The sequence below is a fragment of the Sebastes fasciatus genome, chromosome 14, assembly GCF_043250625.1.
Source record: "Sebastes fasciatus isolate fSebFas1 chromosome 14, fSebFas1.pri, whole genome shotgun sequence".
NCBI lineage: Eukaryota > Metazoa > Chordata > Actinopteri > Perciformes > Sebastidae > Sebastes > Sebastes fasciatus.
This window is the reverse complement of record NC_133808.1, coordinates 7449041-7466454: the sequence shown is the minus strand read 5'-3', so window position 1 is coordinate 7466454 and position 17414 is coordinate 7449041. Positions and strand designations below refer to the sequence as shown.

General features: G+C 41.5%; 4 protein-coding genes across 6 annotated transcripts; 2 read left to right on the top strand and 2 right to left on the bottom strand.

Annotated features, from left to right (window-relative positions):
* Positions 1–176: 176 nt before the first annotated feature.
* On the bottom strand, positions 177–4691 carry osgepl1 (O-sialoglycoprotein endopeptidase-like 1). The gene is made up of 7 exons (XM_074658409.1): positions 4338–4691; positions 3545–3932; positions 2657–2861; positions 1475–1623; positions 758–888; positions 596–667; positions 177–496 (listed from the first exon to the last, which is right to left on the bottom strand). The coding sequence occupies exons 1-7, from the start codon at positions 4547–4549 to the stop codon at positions 412–414; spliced, it is 1242 nt and encodes a 413-aa protein (XP_074514510.1). The 5' UTR covers positions 4550–4691; the 3' UTR covers positions 177–411.
* A 271-nt stretch (positions 4692–4962) lies between these two features.
* alkbh6 (alkB homolog 6) lies at positions 4963–7890 on the top strand. 2 transcript variants are annotated; one of them, XM_074658414.1, is made up of 2 exons: positions 4963–5099; positions 6746–7890. In XM_074658414.1, the coding sequence occupies exon 2, from the start codon at positions 6751–6753 to the stop codon at positions 7453–7455; it is 705 nt and encodes a 234-aa protein (XP_074514515.1). In that variant the 5' UTR covers positions 4963–5099; positions 6746–6750; the 3' UTR covers positions 7456–7890. The 2 variants fall into 2 exon arrangements, with proteins under 2 accessions (XP_074514515.1, XP_074514516.1); XM_074658415.1 differs by lacking the exon at positions 4963–5099 and adding an exon at positions 5489–5569.
* adat3 (adenosine deaminase tRNA specific 3) lies at positions 4966–9938 on the top strand. 2 transcript variants are annotated; one of them, XM_074658411.1, is made up of 2 exons: positions 4966–5099; positions 8553–9938. In XM_074658411.1, exon 2 carries the CDS (start codon positions 8569–8571, stop codon positions 9613–9615), a length of 1047 nt encoding a protein of 348 aa, XP_074514512.1. In that variant the 5' UTR covers positions 4966–5099; positions 8553–8568; the 3' UTR covers positions 9616–9938. The 2 variants fall into 2 exon arrangements, with proteins under 2 accessions (XP_074514512.1, XP_074514511.1); XM_074658410.1 differs by lacking the exon at positions 4966–5099 and adding an exon at positions 5501–5569.
* A 736-nt stretch (positions 9939–10674) lies between these two features.
* Positions 10675–17355, bottom strand: ormdl1 (ORMDL sphingolipid biosynthesis regulator 1). Its single transcript, XM_074658419.1, has 4 exons — positions 17080–17355; positions 14808–14987; positions 11964–12115; positions 10675–11654 (listed from the first exon to the last, which is right to left on the bottom strand). The coding sequence occupies exons 2-4, from the start codon at positions 14979–14981 to the stop codon at positions 11519–11521; spliced, it is 462 nt and encodes a 153-aa protein (XP_074514520.1). The 5' UTR covers positions 14982–14987; positions 17080–17355; the 3' UTR covers positions 10675–11518.
* Between the last annotated feature and the right edge of the window lie 59 nt (positions 17356–17414).

Genomic DNA, 17414 nt, shown 5'->3' with positions numbered 1-17414 from the left:
GTGCACTTACATAAACTAACCACTAGGGGGTGGTGCTTAGCCAATAACACATAAAAGTATGTTCCTCAATGTAAAATGAATTGGATCTGCTATACAGGGGTTGGACAGGATTTAAAGGGGACATATGAACAACTCACTTTTTCTTGGTCGACCCTTACAATAAGCTGAACTCATCCTTTGAGAACGATGGCTTTATTATTTAAAAATCCAGTCATAGAAAACCAAAAAAGATTTCACTTTGATGGAATTTCTATTTTCAGGTAGGTTTATAAGGAGTATTTTTTTTAAAAAATCAACAGATGTATGAAAACATTTATGTTTATTAATAAATAGCTGTTTATATAGTATATACACAGTATATATACTCTGAACTGGGAAAATCTAGGAGTGACAAACAAAACCAACAGTTTGTCAGTTGGGGATCTTCATCCTGACTGACGGCAACCTGATCGCTGCTGCCTTCACCTCTGCTGTCATGTCAACACCCAGCTGTGCCCTGGAATACAACATTTATGTGAGCTAATGGTAAAATAGGTATCTCAATTTAAACTCAACTGAAATTGTGAATTAACTCTTTGGTCCAGTGTTGACTTACTTTGGCTCATAGCGGACATCCACATTTGGAGGCAGTATCCCTTTCCCTTCTCTCAGGCGTTCAACACCGTTCCTGGTTTAAAAGAGGAAGTTTGTCTCAGATGGACCAGACTCATCCAATCAAATTCACTGTGAAAGATTTACCGAGCATCAATATACACACCATGCAATCATCACTCCATTGTCAGTGCAGAATTTGGCTGGAGGACAGAGCAGGCGTAGTCCTGTCGTCTCAGCGATGATGGTCAAAGCTTTGCGGATATACTGATTGCTTGCAACTCCTCCAGACAGCACCTGTCAAAGAAGAGACAATGATGAAATGTTCAAATCTACTGTATAGTCTCATCATCAATCCCCTGATTCGGTAGTAGCTCAGTCCATTTGGACTTGGCTTGGGAACCCAAGGGGCATCAGTTCAAGTCCCCGCATGGACCAAGTACTGAGTGTGGACTGGTAGCTGGAGAGTTGCCAGTTTGCCAGTTTGAGCAAGGCACCAAACAGCCCCTGACATCTCTCCATTAATGCATGTGTATAGGTCCTGTTTGTTTATGTATGTGTTTGTGTAAACTAACAACAGAATGAAAAAGATTTAATTTCCCTTCAGGGATCAATAACAATGCGTTTGTCCGTCTTTCAGTAGGGATGGGTGATGCCAAACTTTTTTTAATTTAATACGATACAGATACTTTTTGTTACAATTTTAACTGGTAAAGTAAAATAAGATTTAAGACCAGTATCAGTGTTGATTTTTCTATAAGCAACTTTCTAATTAAGGAAGAAGAAAGAAGTTTAGAGGGTTAAAATGTAATTCACTATGTACATTGCTCTAAAAGATCAATGCAAGCATTAAAGAAAATACAAAGCGAATTAACACACTCACCAATGTGGGACTGTTTGACGGCAGCAGGCCGTTTGCCTTACAGAACAAGATGGCACGATGAGTGCGTTTTGCAAGATGAGAGGCAACTGTGTGTTGTGTGGCAGCTGCAATGTCATTCACACATGATAACAGTGTCCCCTTTTCTACACCTATGGAGGGAGACAAAAAATTCACACATCTAATTTATTTAAATGTGAAGCAATAACCAAAGCAGCCAAGAACAGTTTTATTGAATAAATATTATCAAGAGTTTGTTTTTATGCATGTTTCCTATTTGTTTCTGGTGTGCAAATGAAAAATGTAAATGTTCCCAAACTGCCAGTTTTACACATAAACCTGTCAAACCTCTTTTCATCTTGTATTTGTTCATCTATGTACTTTTTTTGTTTTTTTACATTTTCTAAAGGAATAAAATTCTTAGATATGTTTCAGAGCAGCAGGCATTTTGACTTGTCACAGCAGAAAAAACACAGGTAACCAATTAAAACATTAAAGAGCCAGTGTGTGGAATTTCTGGGGATCTGTTAGCAGAAATGAAATCTAATATTGTTTTCTTTAGTGTATAATCACCTGAAACAATTGTGTTTTCGTTAATTTAAAATGAGTCCTTCATATCTACACAGGGAGCGGGTCGTCTTCACGGAGTCTGCCATGTTGCTCCAGCATGTTTCTACAGTAGCCCAAAATGGACAAACCAAACACTGGCTCTAGAGAAAGCCTTTCATGTTTTATGTTACCTGAAGGCCACCGTAGTTCTATGGCACGCTTGTGAAACTGCGGTAACGTGAGCCACTAAGTGCAAATCCGTGGTACCGCCAGCCGCCGTCTGACTTCCGTTGCTCCTAAAGTAGTGTTATTATGGTAAGGATGGCCTCTGAGCTGGTGTAACCGTGTTACCACGGTTTTAAACTCGGCAGCTCACGTTACTGCAGTCTTGGAAAGGGAGGAGTGATGCGGAGGAGTACTCAGTTGGTTGCAAACTGTAACCACACCACTAGATGCCGCCAAATCCTACACACTGTACCGTTAATGATTTCAGAAAGGACTGCAATGCAAAGCAATAATTCATGTTTTGATTTACACCTGTGTTGGACAAGTCAAAATGTCTGCTGAAGCAAAAGGTGTATGAATCTGATTCATGGGTCGTGGTTGTCACTTCCGAGACCTTGTGTGTCTTCATACCTTCCCCTGCCTCTTCTTTCATTATCGTCATGTTAACTTGATTCCGTAGCCCAGCGAAAGAAAAGCAGCAGTCATGCGTTTGTCCCATAGGTGTCCTGAAACGGAACCTCATCCTGTCGCCATCCTTTGCTAGAAGCTCTATAGCTTGTCCTCCACTTAGTGCGGAGCATTGTGGGTGTTTTATGAGGGACAAACGTCTTGCCACCTGTGAATCCACAAAAGACAATATGTTATTTGTTTATAATCACAAAATTGAACACGATCACTAATAACAGCTATATTTTAGTTTTAAAGCTGCAGTGGGTAAAAATGGCACAAATGATTAAAAAAAGTTATTTTTATGAAACGGTCACTATATCCTGACAGTAGTGCATGAGACAGGTAATCTGAAAAAATTCATGTGCCTCTGTGTCCTCCGGTGCTCCTAACGGCATCTGCAAGATTTCAAAGACTGTAGGAAAACAACCAATCAGAGCTGATCTGGAGATAGCCGTCCAGCTGCCGTCTATAAGAGCCAAGAGTCAGTCACTCTTTCTGTTACTGTAATTCCTATTTCTCTCCTCAAATGTTTTCAGAAACATCTTGTAGTGTACTGTTTAGCTGTAAAATGAGAACGTTTGTGACCCGGCAGCCATGTTGAGATCTGTCGAGGAAATACCAAGCACCGCCCACCAGCCGGAGCACAGCCAATAGGAATGCTCTCTCTCTCTGAAATGACCTGTGATTGGTAAGTCTTTATTTTTAAAGCCTGAAAACAGAGCCATGAGGAGGAGCAGAAGTCTAGTTTTCTCTCAGAACACTTGAATTACAATATGCTGAAAGATTATTATGGATTTTTTGCCCAATGATGCCAAAAACGTGTTGCCTACTGAAGCTATAAGACCTTACTTTATCCAGTGTATCCCCTGGAGCTTCGTCCAGAGTGTAACCCAAAAGCAGAAAGTCGTCAACTCCTCGAGCCACAGCGAGAAGTGAGTGACCACCAGAGACGAGCAGGACCAGGAAGGGGAAGGCAACAGGTTGAAGCATCCTGACGGTCAGGGCGTGGGCTTCCATGTGGTGGATGGGGATGAAGGGCTTGTTGTGCTGCCTCACAAACCTCTGACTGAACTCAAGACCGATGCCCAAGCTCAGACCCAAGCCCGGCTTTACGGTGGTGGCCACAGCCGAGAGCCGGCTTGGGTCCACGTCGCTCCTGTCCAAAGCTTCCTGCACCACACGCTCTATGTTTTCTCTGTGGAGCTGTTGTGCCACTTTGGGGATGATGCCACCAGTCCTGCAGCATTCAAGAAGGAAGGCAAGGCAAGGCAAGTCAGCTTTATTTGTATAGCACATTTCAGCAACAGGGCAATTCAAAGTGCTTCACATAAACATTCAAGAACATTAAGACATAATTAAAACAGTTATAAAAACATAAAAACATTAAAGATTAGAAAATAAAAACAAGCTAAAAATAAAAGATAGGATCGAAGCTAAAATAGAATATAACACACAAGAGTAAAAGCTCTAGTGCAGTATAAGATCATTATCTGCTTTAATAAAAGGCAGCAGCAAACAGGAACGTTTGAAGCTTTGATTTAAAAGAACTCAGAGTTGGAGCGGTCCTGCAGTTTTCTGGGAGCTTGTTCCAAATATTTGGTGCATAACATCGTTAACTGAATACAGCTCTGTATACACCCACCTCAGGTGAACTTCCTTCTGTGAATGTAGAGACTCTCCCAGGATTTCACCTGTCTCGTCCAGCACAGCTGCTCCAGTGTCATCACAGCTCGTCTCAATGCCCAGAACCAGTCTGGAGCAAGGTGCTCGTCCAAGTGAAGGAGAGCTCCAACATGTGTGTCTAAGCTGCAGCAGTCTGTGCAGAGTTTGTAGTTTTGTAGGGAACATTGCCATGACCCTTTACATTAGCCAGCTGTAAGCTGAAATAGTCTAACAACTAAGGGTGACCTCACCTCACTTCCTGTTGAATTTTAAATTAAAAAACTGGGACGAATATGGAAACGGCATCACTATTATATTACATTAACATTATATTACTCACATTAGGTTTTAGGGCAACGAACTAAACACACAAACACACAAATGTCCCTAAAGTTCCGAGCAGAAAACACAAGTGTACTCGGATTTCTGAGACTGGCTGCGTCACATGTAAATAATTCCGTGTACCGACAAGTTTGTGACCTTAGATATTACAGTAGTACAGACATCTAAACACTAACAAAAAGATGGGCAAATAATTCAAATTAAACATGTCAAACCTGTACCTTTAAATAGCCAAAAAAAATCGTTTTGAAAACAAAGCATAGGTCCAAAAATGTGTTGCTTTCTTATAGGGGACATTTTAGTTAGCTGCACAAGCATGCAAGCATGGCGTCGAGCGGCTGACTCTGGGCTTTCTGACCAAACGACAGGCATTTTCATTTAAGTTTAGCTCTCGAAAGAGGTAAAGTTGATTTTGTGTCACTTAAAATGTAAAATGTGTCCGTGTTTATGTGTGTGTAGACGGCGGCGCTGTGCTGTGATGGTTTGTTGTTACCATGGCAATTTGAAATTAGCCTTTTCCATGTATTAGGCTGTGCTGCCTTCACGGCCATCGACATATCAGAGATGCGGAAACTCACAAAAAAAACAACGCACAATAACCCAGGAACAAAGTAGTGTATTGTTGGGAAAGTTGCTGAGACATTTCCAACAGACAGTGTTATAAAAGGCAACACATTAATATAATACTTGGTAATATTTCCGAGCAAAAATACTTTATTTGGAGGAGAGTGCAAATCATTTTTTACTACTAGAAAGTTCCAAAATACCACAACATGAAATGCACCATTAGTACGTGGCTTTATCATATGGGATGTTTCTGCCGCAGAAGAACAAACCAGCACTCATTTCATGTGTCAGTGAACTTGTAAGGTATCATACAATCTGTTTGACGTATTTATCTGTAAATTACTGTATTTCTTGTGTTGTAACTTAGGTAACAGAGTGTAAGGAAAGGGTTTGAGGGAGCTAAAAGGTGCTAATGCTATCAACATAGAAGGAAATGCCTCAGATCACATCATAATATCACTGCTGCTGGTGATCAGGGACGTCCTGCTGCCAGCACATAGATTATATTTTACTATAAACTCGTTCTTTAAGACCTGCACGTTTTAATATATATCTTAGACATTCCTTGTAGATTTTTAGTCAGTGTTTTCTACTAGTGATGGGAATTACGTCTCTTTTTAGTGAGCCAGATCATTTGGCTCAGCTCACCAAGAAGAGCCGGCTCTTTCGGCTCCCAAACGACTCTTCGTTTTACCACTTCTGCCTTTTATAATTTAACCAAATTTAGTGCTGTTTTGACCTATGATTAGTATGTGTGCACATATATCACTTAAATTATTCAATATAATTATACTAAACCTTATAATTTCCAGAATATCGTAATTTTACATGCTGCTTCGTTTCCGACTGTCACTCTTCTTGTCTGCTATTCGCCCACCGCACTCCTCTCTCTCTTTCTCTCCTCCTCTTCCTCCTGCTCTGTAGCTGTAGAGCGTCAGCTTGCCGTGCACCCCCGCCCCTCCCTGCTTGATGGTATCCTTGTGTTTAATCACCTGATTGGTCGCACGGACGTCATTAACACAACATTCAGTCACAGTCAGTGCACGGAGTGCCCGTGGCGCGGAGAAGATCGTCCTATCATTCTGCCTTGAATTAATTAAAGAAAAAGAAAAAAACGGCTCTCGGATGGGAGACGGCTCTTATCGTTCACTTAAAGAGCCGGCTCTTTGAACCGGCTCGTTCGTGACCGACACATCACTAATCACATCCTAATATCACTGCTGCTGGTGATCAGGGATGTCCTGCAACCAGCACATAGATGATATTTTAATATAAGCTCGTTCATTGAGACCTGTACGTTTTAATACATATTTTAGACATTCCTGGTAGATTTTCAGTCAGTATTTTCTAGTAGTATCAGTTATCACACATGGCTGTGGCACACTTTACTCCCTGTTGGCCACTACAAGGAAAGTTAGCTATCATTAGCCCTCTTTTGACTTGGTTTTTAACAAGCATTTCATGTTGACTTTTCTAAAGGAGTCATGGAACACCCAGCTTGTATTTTGGAGGAATTGAAGCAGTATGTCGTAAATGATGCCCCACCAACAGTGTATTACATCCCAGATTTCATATCGGAAGATGAGGAGTCCTACCTTCAACAGCAGGTGTACAAGTCTCCCAGAACTAAATGGACTCAGCTGTCAGGCAGAAGGCTTCAGAACTGGGGAGGGTTACCACGTCCCAAAGGCATGCTGGCAGAAAAGATCCCTGACTGGCTCCAGACGTACTGTGAGAAAATTTCCGCTCTAGGTGCATTCAGTGGGAAAACCGCCAATCACGTGTTGGTGAATGAGTATAAAGAAGGGGAAGGGATTATGCCTCATGAAGACGGCCCTCTGTACCACCCTACCGTCACCACCATCAGCCTGGGCTCTCACACCCTCCTTGACTTCTACACGCCTGTCAGCAGCCAGGAGGACGATGCACCGCAGACGGAGGAGAGTCGCTTCCTCTTGTCCCTGCTGGTGAAGCCGCGCAGTCTTCTGATCCTGCAGGATGAAATGTACCAGCGTCTTCTTCATGGCATCCAGCCCTGCGCCCAGGACACGCTGACAGACAAGGTGGTGAACCTGGCTGCTGCCGCGGCCCTGCCAGGAGAGACACTTACCCGAGGCACCAGAGTGTCACTGACCATACGACATGTGCCCAAAGTTCTGAAAACAAAGCTTATACTGGGGAGGAAATGAAGAAAGACTGCATGTTGACCTGATAGTTTGCTATGGTACTACATGCTGTGTTTGTCACTGACACCATCAGGCATATTATCGATGGGAGTCATGTTTCACATGTGTCTATAATGGATCATTTCTAGCTTTGTTAAATATCTGTGCTGCCTGATCTCACTGTACCTCTGGAGCTCTGTTATCTTCTCTGGACATTATCAAAGGCAACAATACAACGAGGGTTGCAACTAGAAATTGTTTAAATTTCTCTAAAATATTTTAAGGAATTACGGCATCTACATAGAAAATATCTACAGGAGGAGAACGATGTCTTTAAATGTGGTATTTTCAGTTGATGGAGGACTGTTATCATTATTCAATTGTTAAACTGGAATCAGTTTTTGTTGATTCATCAGCTTCTTGTTTCAGCACTACATACATAAAAAGAATATAAAATTATTATTGGTTGTACTTTGTGTATGCATTGTTTACTTTATGGATTTATTTAACAGCTACAAATAAGAGTCCAGCTGATAAGCATCGCTGATATAAGTGGTTGATTTCAGCTTTTGGTGGTGTATCGTATTGGCAGATTAGTAACAAGTAATTGCAGTGCAGAAATGCCAAATAGATTTTTTTTTTCAAATCTAAAATGTCCTGCATACAAATGTTGGTCACAACTTTTTAATAACCAAATTTAAGAAAAAAAAAGAATGATGGCCAATGTATTATAAGATTTAAGTAGATATCCATATAAGCTTAAAAAATCCAGTATCGGTTGGGTTCTATTACATATCCACTTTAACTAAGCATGCAAATGTAATTCAAATCAGCATGTTTCAGTTGACACAGATGCAAACTTTAGCAATTAAGAATAATAACCAAAAAACGCCTCACTTATTAACCAGAGTAAAGAATTTATTACAAGTTCACTGTTATCTTTGCACGTACAACTGGCTTGTTCATGTTTTGAGTTAGAAATAGACAGTTGGGACAGCAGTTGTATTGTATAGACCGGACTTAGTTTCTGTCCAGCACAACAGAAAGACTTTGTCATCATGTGACTGTCCTGAAAAATGCACTGACTTTGTCTCACTTTGGTGTGAAATCATATTTCACAGGAGAACACCAAAAACAATGGAGCCACAGACGAAACGCTGGAAAGGCTCTGTGTGCGAGCCTGACCCCTGGGTTGCTTATCCCGTACTGTCGGATGAGCAGTCGCAAGACGTCGAGCTGATCGAGGCGTTTGCTGCGCCCATTGTCAACAAGAAAGAGACGTCGCGACTTCTCCGGGAGCTGAACAGCCTCTACCCGTTGACTGGCCTTCAGCACATCAAGAGGGTGCGGGCGGTCCAGAAGGAGGGCAGCCCTCATCCTCTGGAAGTCCTTGTGTGCCTCGTCAGTGACGCACCAGACGTGAAGGCGGTAAGCATCGATGCTCTGCTCCCCTCGGATGGAGTTCGACGTGACGGATTAGGTGAGCCTTTTGTGGTTAAGGTCGCCGCACGTCCACCCCTGACCCGACCCCAGTTTGAGCTGGCGAGCAAACACTGGCCCACCTCCTTTCACGAGGACAAACAGGTGACCGTCGCCCTGAGAGGAGAGCTCTTCAGTCCGCCTCAGAAAGCCAGGATGCACACGTACATGACGTCTGCTTTGACTGCTGCCAAAGCAGGGATCGAGTTGGGAATGGAGGCGGTGGGTGCTGTGGTGGTCGACCCAGCAACGGAGAGAATCATTGCAGTGGGCCATGACTGCAGAGGTGACCATCCCCTCCATCATGCGGTCATGGTCTGCATTGACCTTGTGGCTCGGAGCCAGGGCGGCGGATCTTATTCTTTTGACAGATACCCTGCTTGTCAGTTTACCTCACCAACCTCAGACACCGTTCACAGCACTCCTGGTGCAGAGGCGAGCTCTCAGCCGTACATATGCACCGGGTATGACCTTTATGTGACCCGAGAACCTTGCGTTATGTGTGCCATGGCGCTGGTACACTCCCGGATAGGTCGTGTCTTCTATGGAACGGCCTCCGCTGACGGGGCCGTAGGGACCAAATATAAAATCCACTCACAGAAAGATTTGAATCATCACTTTGAGGTTTACAAAGGAGTGTTGGGCAAACAGTGTGAGGATCTTAACGATCTGGGCAACCACATCAAAAGAGAGGCAGATAATTAATGTATGAATTTCATTAGTGGGCCTGGAGCTGGAGAATCCTTATCACAAGTGTGACTACAGGAATAAACCAATGTTTTACATAAACATTTCTTTTAAATAAAGTTTTTAATCATTTGGTTATTGTATTGAGAGCATGTGTGTAGATGACAACTAGTAACAAGGTTCCCACCATAGTGCTGACTTTCTTTTAGGTGGGGGTGTTTGATGGGGATTTACAGGCTTGTTAGAAGGATCAACAAGTCACACTGAAACCTGAATTTGGGTACAACATTAGCAATACAAATGCTAATAATTACAGTAGTTTTCTTTTGTAAGAGTCTTGAGGGAGCATTTTTTTTTTTTTTTAAATCCGATGCAAAACAGCTCAATAAACTCAATTGTTACTCATTTACATTCAGGATTTAGCTGCAGTTTTTCTCCTTTTTTCCATATCTGCTGGTTTCTCTGTGCTCATCTTTGAGGGTTTCACATTTACAACTGATAACATCTATCCCCTAAAATAAAAACTTCACATTGTTTTGTTGCATTAACCTGCAGGGAATGTTAAAACACATTCCTAGAACTGCAGCGGACTGGGTTGTGTTATTTCAGTTTGTGGGTTGGTAGACACTCCAGATACCCAAATGTGTGTGTGCACAAGCACTGAAAAGGGGAGTTTTTCATGATATGGCCCCTTTAATGCCTTTCCTGATAAGTCTAGGATTGTCAGTGTTGCTTCTCGGGTCAAAATTAGTTTCAGCCACAGCTGAGCGTTTTACTGACCGTAGGAGAACAGTTTGAAGTGAGATGTTGCTGCTTGGTTTAAATGACACTGTAAATTGGCATTTAACACTGTTTTTGTCATGTGCCTGAAAAGCCGCAACGATGAGTCTCTTAGAAACTAGTTAACATCAAAGGTGGGTTGCAAAATATGTTCTGTATACATCTTTAAAGTAAACCACGTGTAAGATTCCCTGATAATCTGAGAGAATCCTCAAATGAACTCACTTCTCCTTTGTGGAAAGTACCCAAAAGTCCATATATTCAATAATCACTGGGAAACCACAAGGGATGAAACACTTAGAGGGCACAAAGATTTTTAATAATATTAAGAACAAGAAATATCAAGAGCTATGGGCTATGGCCAAACAAAGCAGGACTAGCTGCCTTGATAGCAAAAAAAGTCATAATCTAAAAGAGAGCAGCTACATGAATGTAAGTTGATCACACAGAAACTGTAGACTTCCCTCAGTAAACACTTAACCAGACAAGACTTTGTCTCATTTCTACACACAGGACATTTTCTTTAACATACAGGACATAACGTTCACAAAAAAAAAATAACTGTACAATGAAAGAAAGCCTGCCCTGTTTTGATTGAGTTACAAACGAGAAATGATTCACATACCAAGGAAATCGTGCAAATAAAGAGTTTGATTCCGTTCTTCACTCAGCATGAACAAGTTTGACACTCATTACAAAATGAGAGTGTACCAATAAACAACGAGCCACAGGCCCCTACCCTTAGGAAGTAAACATCTTTGAAAAATACATTTGGGACATCTTTGTGGCTAGAAACAGACTCACAATTTGTGTTGCCGTGTGAATTGAGGGCAAAGAAACAAACAAACTCAACCAAAAAGCCTCACTGATGCCTGGGCCAGCCCAGGTCTATGCAGGCCAAAAATACATCATTAAATATTCACATACGTTAGTAATGCATATGGCATCCTCGTCGTCATCGTCTACAAACCTACTCCTGCTTCTTCTTTTTTTTGTTTGTTACACATTTCATCTTAAACCTGATATATCTAAACGACGACAGTGACGTTTACACAAACTGTGCGACTTAGTACACACGTCGGCGGTACAGACTACACAGGAAGTGACTCCTGTTGCTATGAGGCACAGCATTTACAATAGCTCAATACTTGTTGATGCCAAAAATCCTCACTCCGTGTAGTTGTGGCAGCTTGGGGATCAGGACGCTCAAAAGTGAGGCAGTGTTTACGACGAAGTGTGCCGTGTCATACTTTGTGTAAAAACTTGCCAGGAAGTATCTGTGGAGCAAAGCAGACGGGGTTAATTAAAAAATAAACCCCTCTTAATACAAGAAATAGTAAGACAGGATAAAAGTGTGCAGAAAAATTGTCTGTACGGGCTTCCTATAAATTTCAGCATTTCAGTTTCCATGACGGTTCCGCAACATTTAATGCAGCTGTCATGATCAGCATTTTTCTAAAGATGCTGAAAAGCCTTCTGTTATGTCTGGTTGGAAGGACCCAAGATTTCATACAACTATAAAATGTTGCCTATATCTATGTCTAAAGTAGTGTAAAGACAAAAATCATGTGATATCTAATACATACAGAATGATTGGGGAGATGGTGAAGAACTTTCTAGATGAAGTGAACTGGACGCCGTAGTCAAGCTGTTCCCAATGAGTAAGAAGTCTGGCTTTTCCTTGGTCAGGGGTCTCAAAAGGAGTGCCTTTCACTGCATGCATAAAGACATACATTCCCTGTAGAGACAAAAACACAGCCAGTAGTGCAGGGCTTGCAGTCTGTAAAAGAACAAGACCATAGCAGACCAATAAAACCTGAGTGTCTTTCTGTTTTCATCTGGTTTTTCTCCATGATAACTTATACAATTAAAATGCAAAAGAGACTATTTTCTCACTGCACTTAGTCCCAGGCTAAGTGAGCTGTAAGCCTGGGGCCAAGAAAGCTTTCACACTGGCACATTCCATAATGGGCTGACCCTGACTTTAGCCTAGGGCTTGCTGGCCCGGCTCCGGAGCAGGGTTAGCCTCGAGGTTTTACGGGGTTATCCCCTGAAAATCAACTAAACACAGGGCTAAAGTAGACAATGGAATTTGCATCACCTTTTTGTTGTACGTTCTGTTAAAAGGTGCTACGTGTGAGATTGGGAGCATTTCTATTGCCTCTGCATGGCTCTCAACATGGCGACAGCTGAACCGACGGCTGGTCACACATAAGCTAAAATTAACATTCGCCTCCCTTTCACTTCCATTCTATGTAAGTGAAGGGGCGCAAAATATCTGCTTCTGGTTGGGAAGCAAAATCGCTTCTTCGCATTCGTGTAGAATTCAACTTTGGTGAACTTTCAGGCGAATAACTCCTCGACAGCCGATGGTCACTCGCCTGCATGTGTGACTAGGGATGTTCATAATTAACCGTTAACCGACATTAAGCATTTTAACCGATTAACGCTATCGGTTGAAACATTTAAAAGAAATATTTATAATTAATTAAAAAGCTGAGTGGCTCGTCACTTTAAGGAGAAAAGCTGGTCAACCTTAAGAGACCACCTTAAGAGGCGGAGCCGGAGTTGCAGGATACAGGAAGTCGGCTACGGTCTCTGGCTTGCTCGGCGCTCGCTTGAGCGGAGCAGAGGAGCAGTAGTTTCGTAGCATTTATTCAGCAACAAATAAACTGTACACAAACTGCTACACTTACGTTCGTAGCTATAACGCCACCAACAACCTCACACTCACCGCCGGCGAGCAAGAAGCCTCCAACAATGCTAGAGCTGCTAATGTAGCACAAATACACACACTGTTTATCAGGCAATTGCTATCGTTAATCCGGGCAGACAGAGTGTCGTTACGCCGGGCAGACACACAGCGGACGCGAGGCACAAATCTTGTCGGTTAACTGTTAATAATCGGTTAACGAGGGTCGGTTATCTGTTGAGACATTTTTTCAAAATGAGCATCCCTATGTGACCATGGATTTAACCCTGGGGGGGAACCAAAGGATGGGTGCCGTCGGTCGGGATAACGTTATCAGCTGTAACCGCCGTATGAGAGCAGTGCAGAGCAGCAGCTGTGAGCTAGCCACTGGGGCACGCTCGCATGCGCTAAAAGGCACACGCAGCCAGCCCGGCTACATATACAAAGCACAGAGAAGCTCAGATTACAACACATACAGAGGGACAGTGACTTCATGCTCTGCTCAGGTAGACATTACTCCTCTTTATCTTTACATAGACAATAGTTTGATGCTTAATTAATGCTCTGAATATCATATAGAGCACCTTTAAAAGATTAGTCACGTGTCATTCTAGAATATAAACATTAGTCATGTGTTACAACGGACATATAACCCAGTGCCAGTAGAAGTGCAGTGTGAATCATATAGCCCTGGGTTTAGGTTATTCCTGGGTTAACAATATGTGTGTGCAAGGGAGTCAAATTATCCCAGGGTCAACTCTTAGCCCAGGGCTAATAGGATATGTTGGAAAAGTGAGAAAAGCCTATTAGACTGGTTCTGGATATATAGTACACAACTCTGTTTACTTTCCTCTTGTCTGACAAACCGGCGAGAATCAAAAACAATAACTGGGTTGCTGCTGCAGGAGTTTTGGTGTCTGAGCTACAGAGTGTTTAAGGCAGAAAGAGTAGAGGCAGAAGAATCCCAACAGAAACATCACAGCTCCTGCGTGGTGCTTGGGCCATTGATAAATACAAGTTCAAGAGACAAAAAAGAAGATGGGATGATGCAGATTTATTGCTATGTTAGCAATCTTGTGAATGACACTCATTTCCAATTACATGCCACTATGTCTAAACACAAGAATGCAGCTTTAAATGGAAAACCTGCAATACAGAGGGAGAAGTAATACAACTAAAACGCTGCCATACGGCCAAGGCGTAATCAGCACACTGCAGTAGTATTGTGTGGGAAACAATAGGCTATAGTTGACCTTAGCCGTTACTGTTAATAGCCTTCCGTAATGGCTGTGATACACAATCCTTGTAAACTGCTGCGGGCTTGCACTACTTGATGATGTCACACACATCGACTTTGTTTCTTTATTTGAGGCCAGCCATTTAACAATGAAAGGTCAGTTTTGTCTACAGACCTTATGTGGAGTGGGGGAAATTATCATAATAGGTCACGCGTCAGGCTTCAACAAGGACAAGCCTCCCCAAAAATAGGGCATATCTTAACAAGCACAGACAAGGCAGAAGGTAACAGACACCAGGCTGTTGGGCTAAGCATGCATGCAAGATTCATTTGGCTCGTGAGGCTACAACTAACTTTGTGGTATTCAAAATGTCATATACAACAACATGCTTAAATCAAAATGATTCATTGTTTTGGAGAGAGATTTAACAATAATCTGAAAGGCCTAGTTTGTTGGTTTAGCGTGGTGAGCAGCAGTGACAGTGTGAGAATATAACTTACAAAGTTGTGTATAACATTAGTCAGAGTCCACACCACCGGCACACTGAAGAAGGGTATGCTCAAGAGCACAATGTGAAGTATTCCAACACCAAGAGCATAGGTCAGCCAGATCCCTCGACTGTTCATGACCCGAGTATTTGGGTTCACCTCACTGTGTGCCACACCCACATTCATTCTGGTCTGTGAAGAGAAAGTATACATAGTCACAAATCACTATACACGTATGTGCCACATTTGTGTTTTTTCATTCTTTCCCTGTAACTTATTGAAAGAAGCTCCACCATGATGTTAATAAAAAGTTAACTTTCAGCATTGGCTGTCTTGTTCATCACAGGGGGGTCAAAAATGTATTTTACTTTACTTTTCTTCCACGATCTTTGTTACTGTGCTAAAGGTCATATTGGGCATTCAGCAAGTACTTCAAGAGTGATCTCAAAATGATCTCAGATCAACGGTTGTGGTGGCAATATCCATAAATCAGACTGAGATAATAAGAACTATAGCGGTTATACAAGCTCTGACTCTCTAATCCTGTAACTGTACATTTTTTAAGAAGCCCTGAAAATGTTACTCTGTAAATACACAACCTGCAGAGGACAGCAGAAGTGTATCGTTTTTTCATATTCATTTTTGATATGGTACACCTTTATTTGAAGAAGCAAATCGTACAACATAAAAGCCATTGTTGCACTTTGCCCTCCCTATAAGTCTATATGTGATAACACACAAAAAAAAACACCGTGTGCAATCTTATTGAACTTTCCCCTCTCTGGCACACTTTCAGCTGCTAGACTGGATTAAAGAAAACGAACAAAACTTAAGTTGCAGCAGCCGTTACAGGCAATGATCAATTTCTTCCACATTCCCAACGAGGCCCCTGGTGCATGCAAACATTCAGGACTCAAAGTCATTGTTTTACCAGCCAGATTACATTTTGACATCTGGTAATTGTTAACAAAAATATGTGTCTAATTACTAACATTTAGCCAAATGACTGTCCTCAATAACCCCTAGTGTGACAACATGAAGCTATCTGCTACATTTGGGATACTGGTGCTCAGTCGACAGAGATTCAATCCTAACCCTAACCCTATACTATGTCAGTGCTTGTCACAGCCTAAGAGACAACCACAACAACACATAATAGATTTAACTCACACTGCCTTTTATTTACTCCTTTACTTCATGTTTTTTTCTTGGGGGGGGGGGGGGGGGTTACATTTATCCTTTGATATTGCAATAAATTGTTATTAATTGTTTTTTATTTGTTTGTTTGTTTGTTTTATTGACAAAACAAACATGAATTACTTCTTTATTAACTTCTTCCATTTACATGCATGTTCTTTTTTAAATATCTATATATTGTAATTTGCTTAATGAATTGTATATATGTTTTTGTTTTTATTTTGTTCTTTTTATTTATTATTGAATTGACGCTTTGGCAATTTGTTCATCTGACAGTCATGCCAATAAAGCAAATTGAATTGAATTGATTCAAAGTTGATCCATGAAGTAATAGACACACTGAAGTCTGATAACTACTGATGACAAGAGACCACTTGTAGAAAGTATTGATCTGCAACGACAGGACATCTGCAATAGTCTAGATTTACCTAAAGTTAAATAATAGGTGCTTTGGTGCAACAAGGCAAGGCAGCTTTATTTGTATAGCACATTTCAGCAACAGGGCAATTCAAAGTGCTTTAGATAAACATTCAAGAACATTGCAAGTGCAAAAGAACATTATGACATAATTGAAACAGTTATAAAAACATTAAAGATTAGAAAATAACAAGCTAAAAATAAAAGCTAGGATAGAAGGTAAAATAGAATATAACACAAGAGTAAAAGCTCTAGTGCAGTATAAGATCATTATCTGGTTTAATAAAAGGCAGCAGCAAACAGGAACGTTTTAAGCTTTGATTTAAAAGAACAAGTAGTAATAGCAAACTGCTATTGCTATTACTTTTAGTAGCAATAGCAAACTACCTTTAGTTAAACTATTACATGAAATCAAACTGGCTACACTTCTCGGTGACTTTGTAAACCGATGTTATCTCTACTTTAATGTCTACCTCGCCTTGCCAAGTTGGCTCTAAATGTGTACACATGAGACATGTCTTCGGCTCCAGTACATAGCCCGGACCGAACCACCACAATACTACAGAGTAGTTCAGCGTCATTACGTCAATAAGAAATCTTAAGACACGTTATGTGGTTAAAGGGGTTAAACATTATAAACACTCACACACACCCAGCGGTGCAAACTTACAGGTAAGGAGCGAGCAGTGGAGGTATTTATAGCAACAGACTGCTATGGAGAGAAATGGTTTATCTCTTGTTGATATGTGCAGTAGAGGAGCAGCACGTCGTTACACCACTCTGACCTGAGCGGAAGTAGTCTGGTCCCATCGCGCCCACACGTATTGATGCCCTCATATTAGTATTCAGGCTATGTCCCGCCCGCAATAAGTTCTACGAACCAGGTGGTTAGGTTAAGGTTTAGGTTACATGTGTTTGGAGTTAGGGGCTGATTGTGTTTGGTTTATGTATGGCAATCCTACCAAAAGATAGGTCTCTAAGTAGCCTTATAAAATGTTGTGCCTT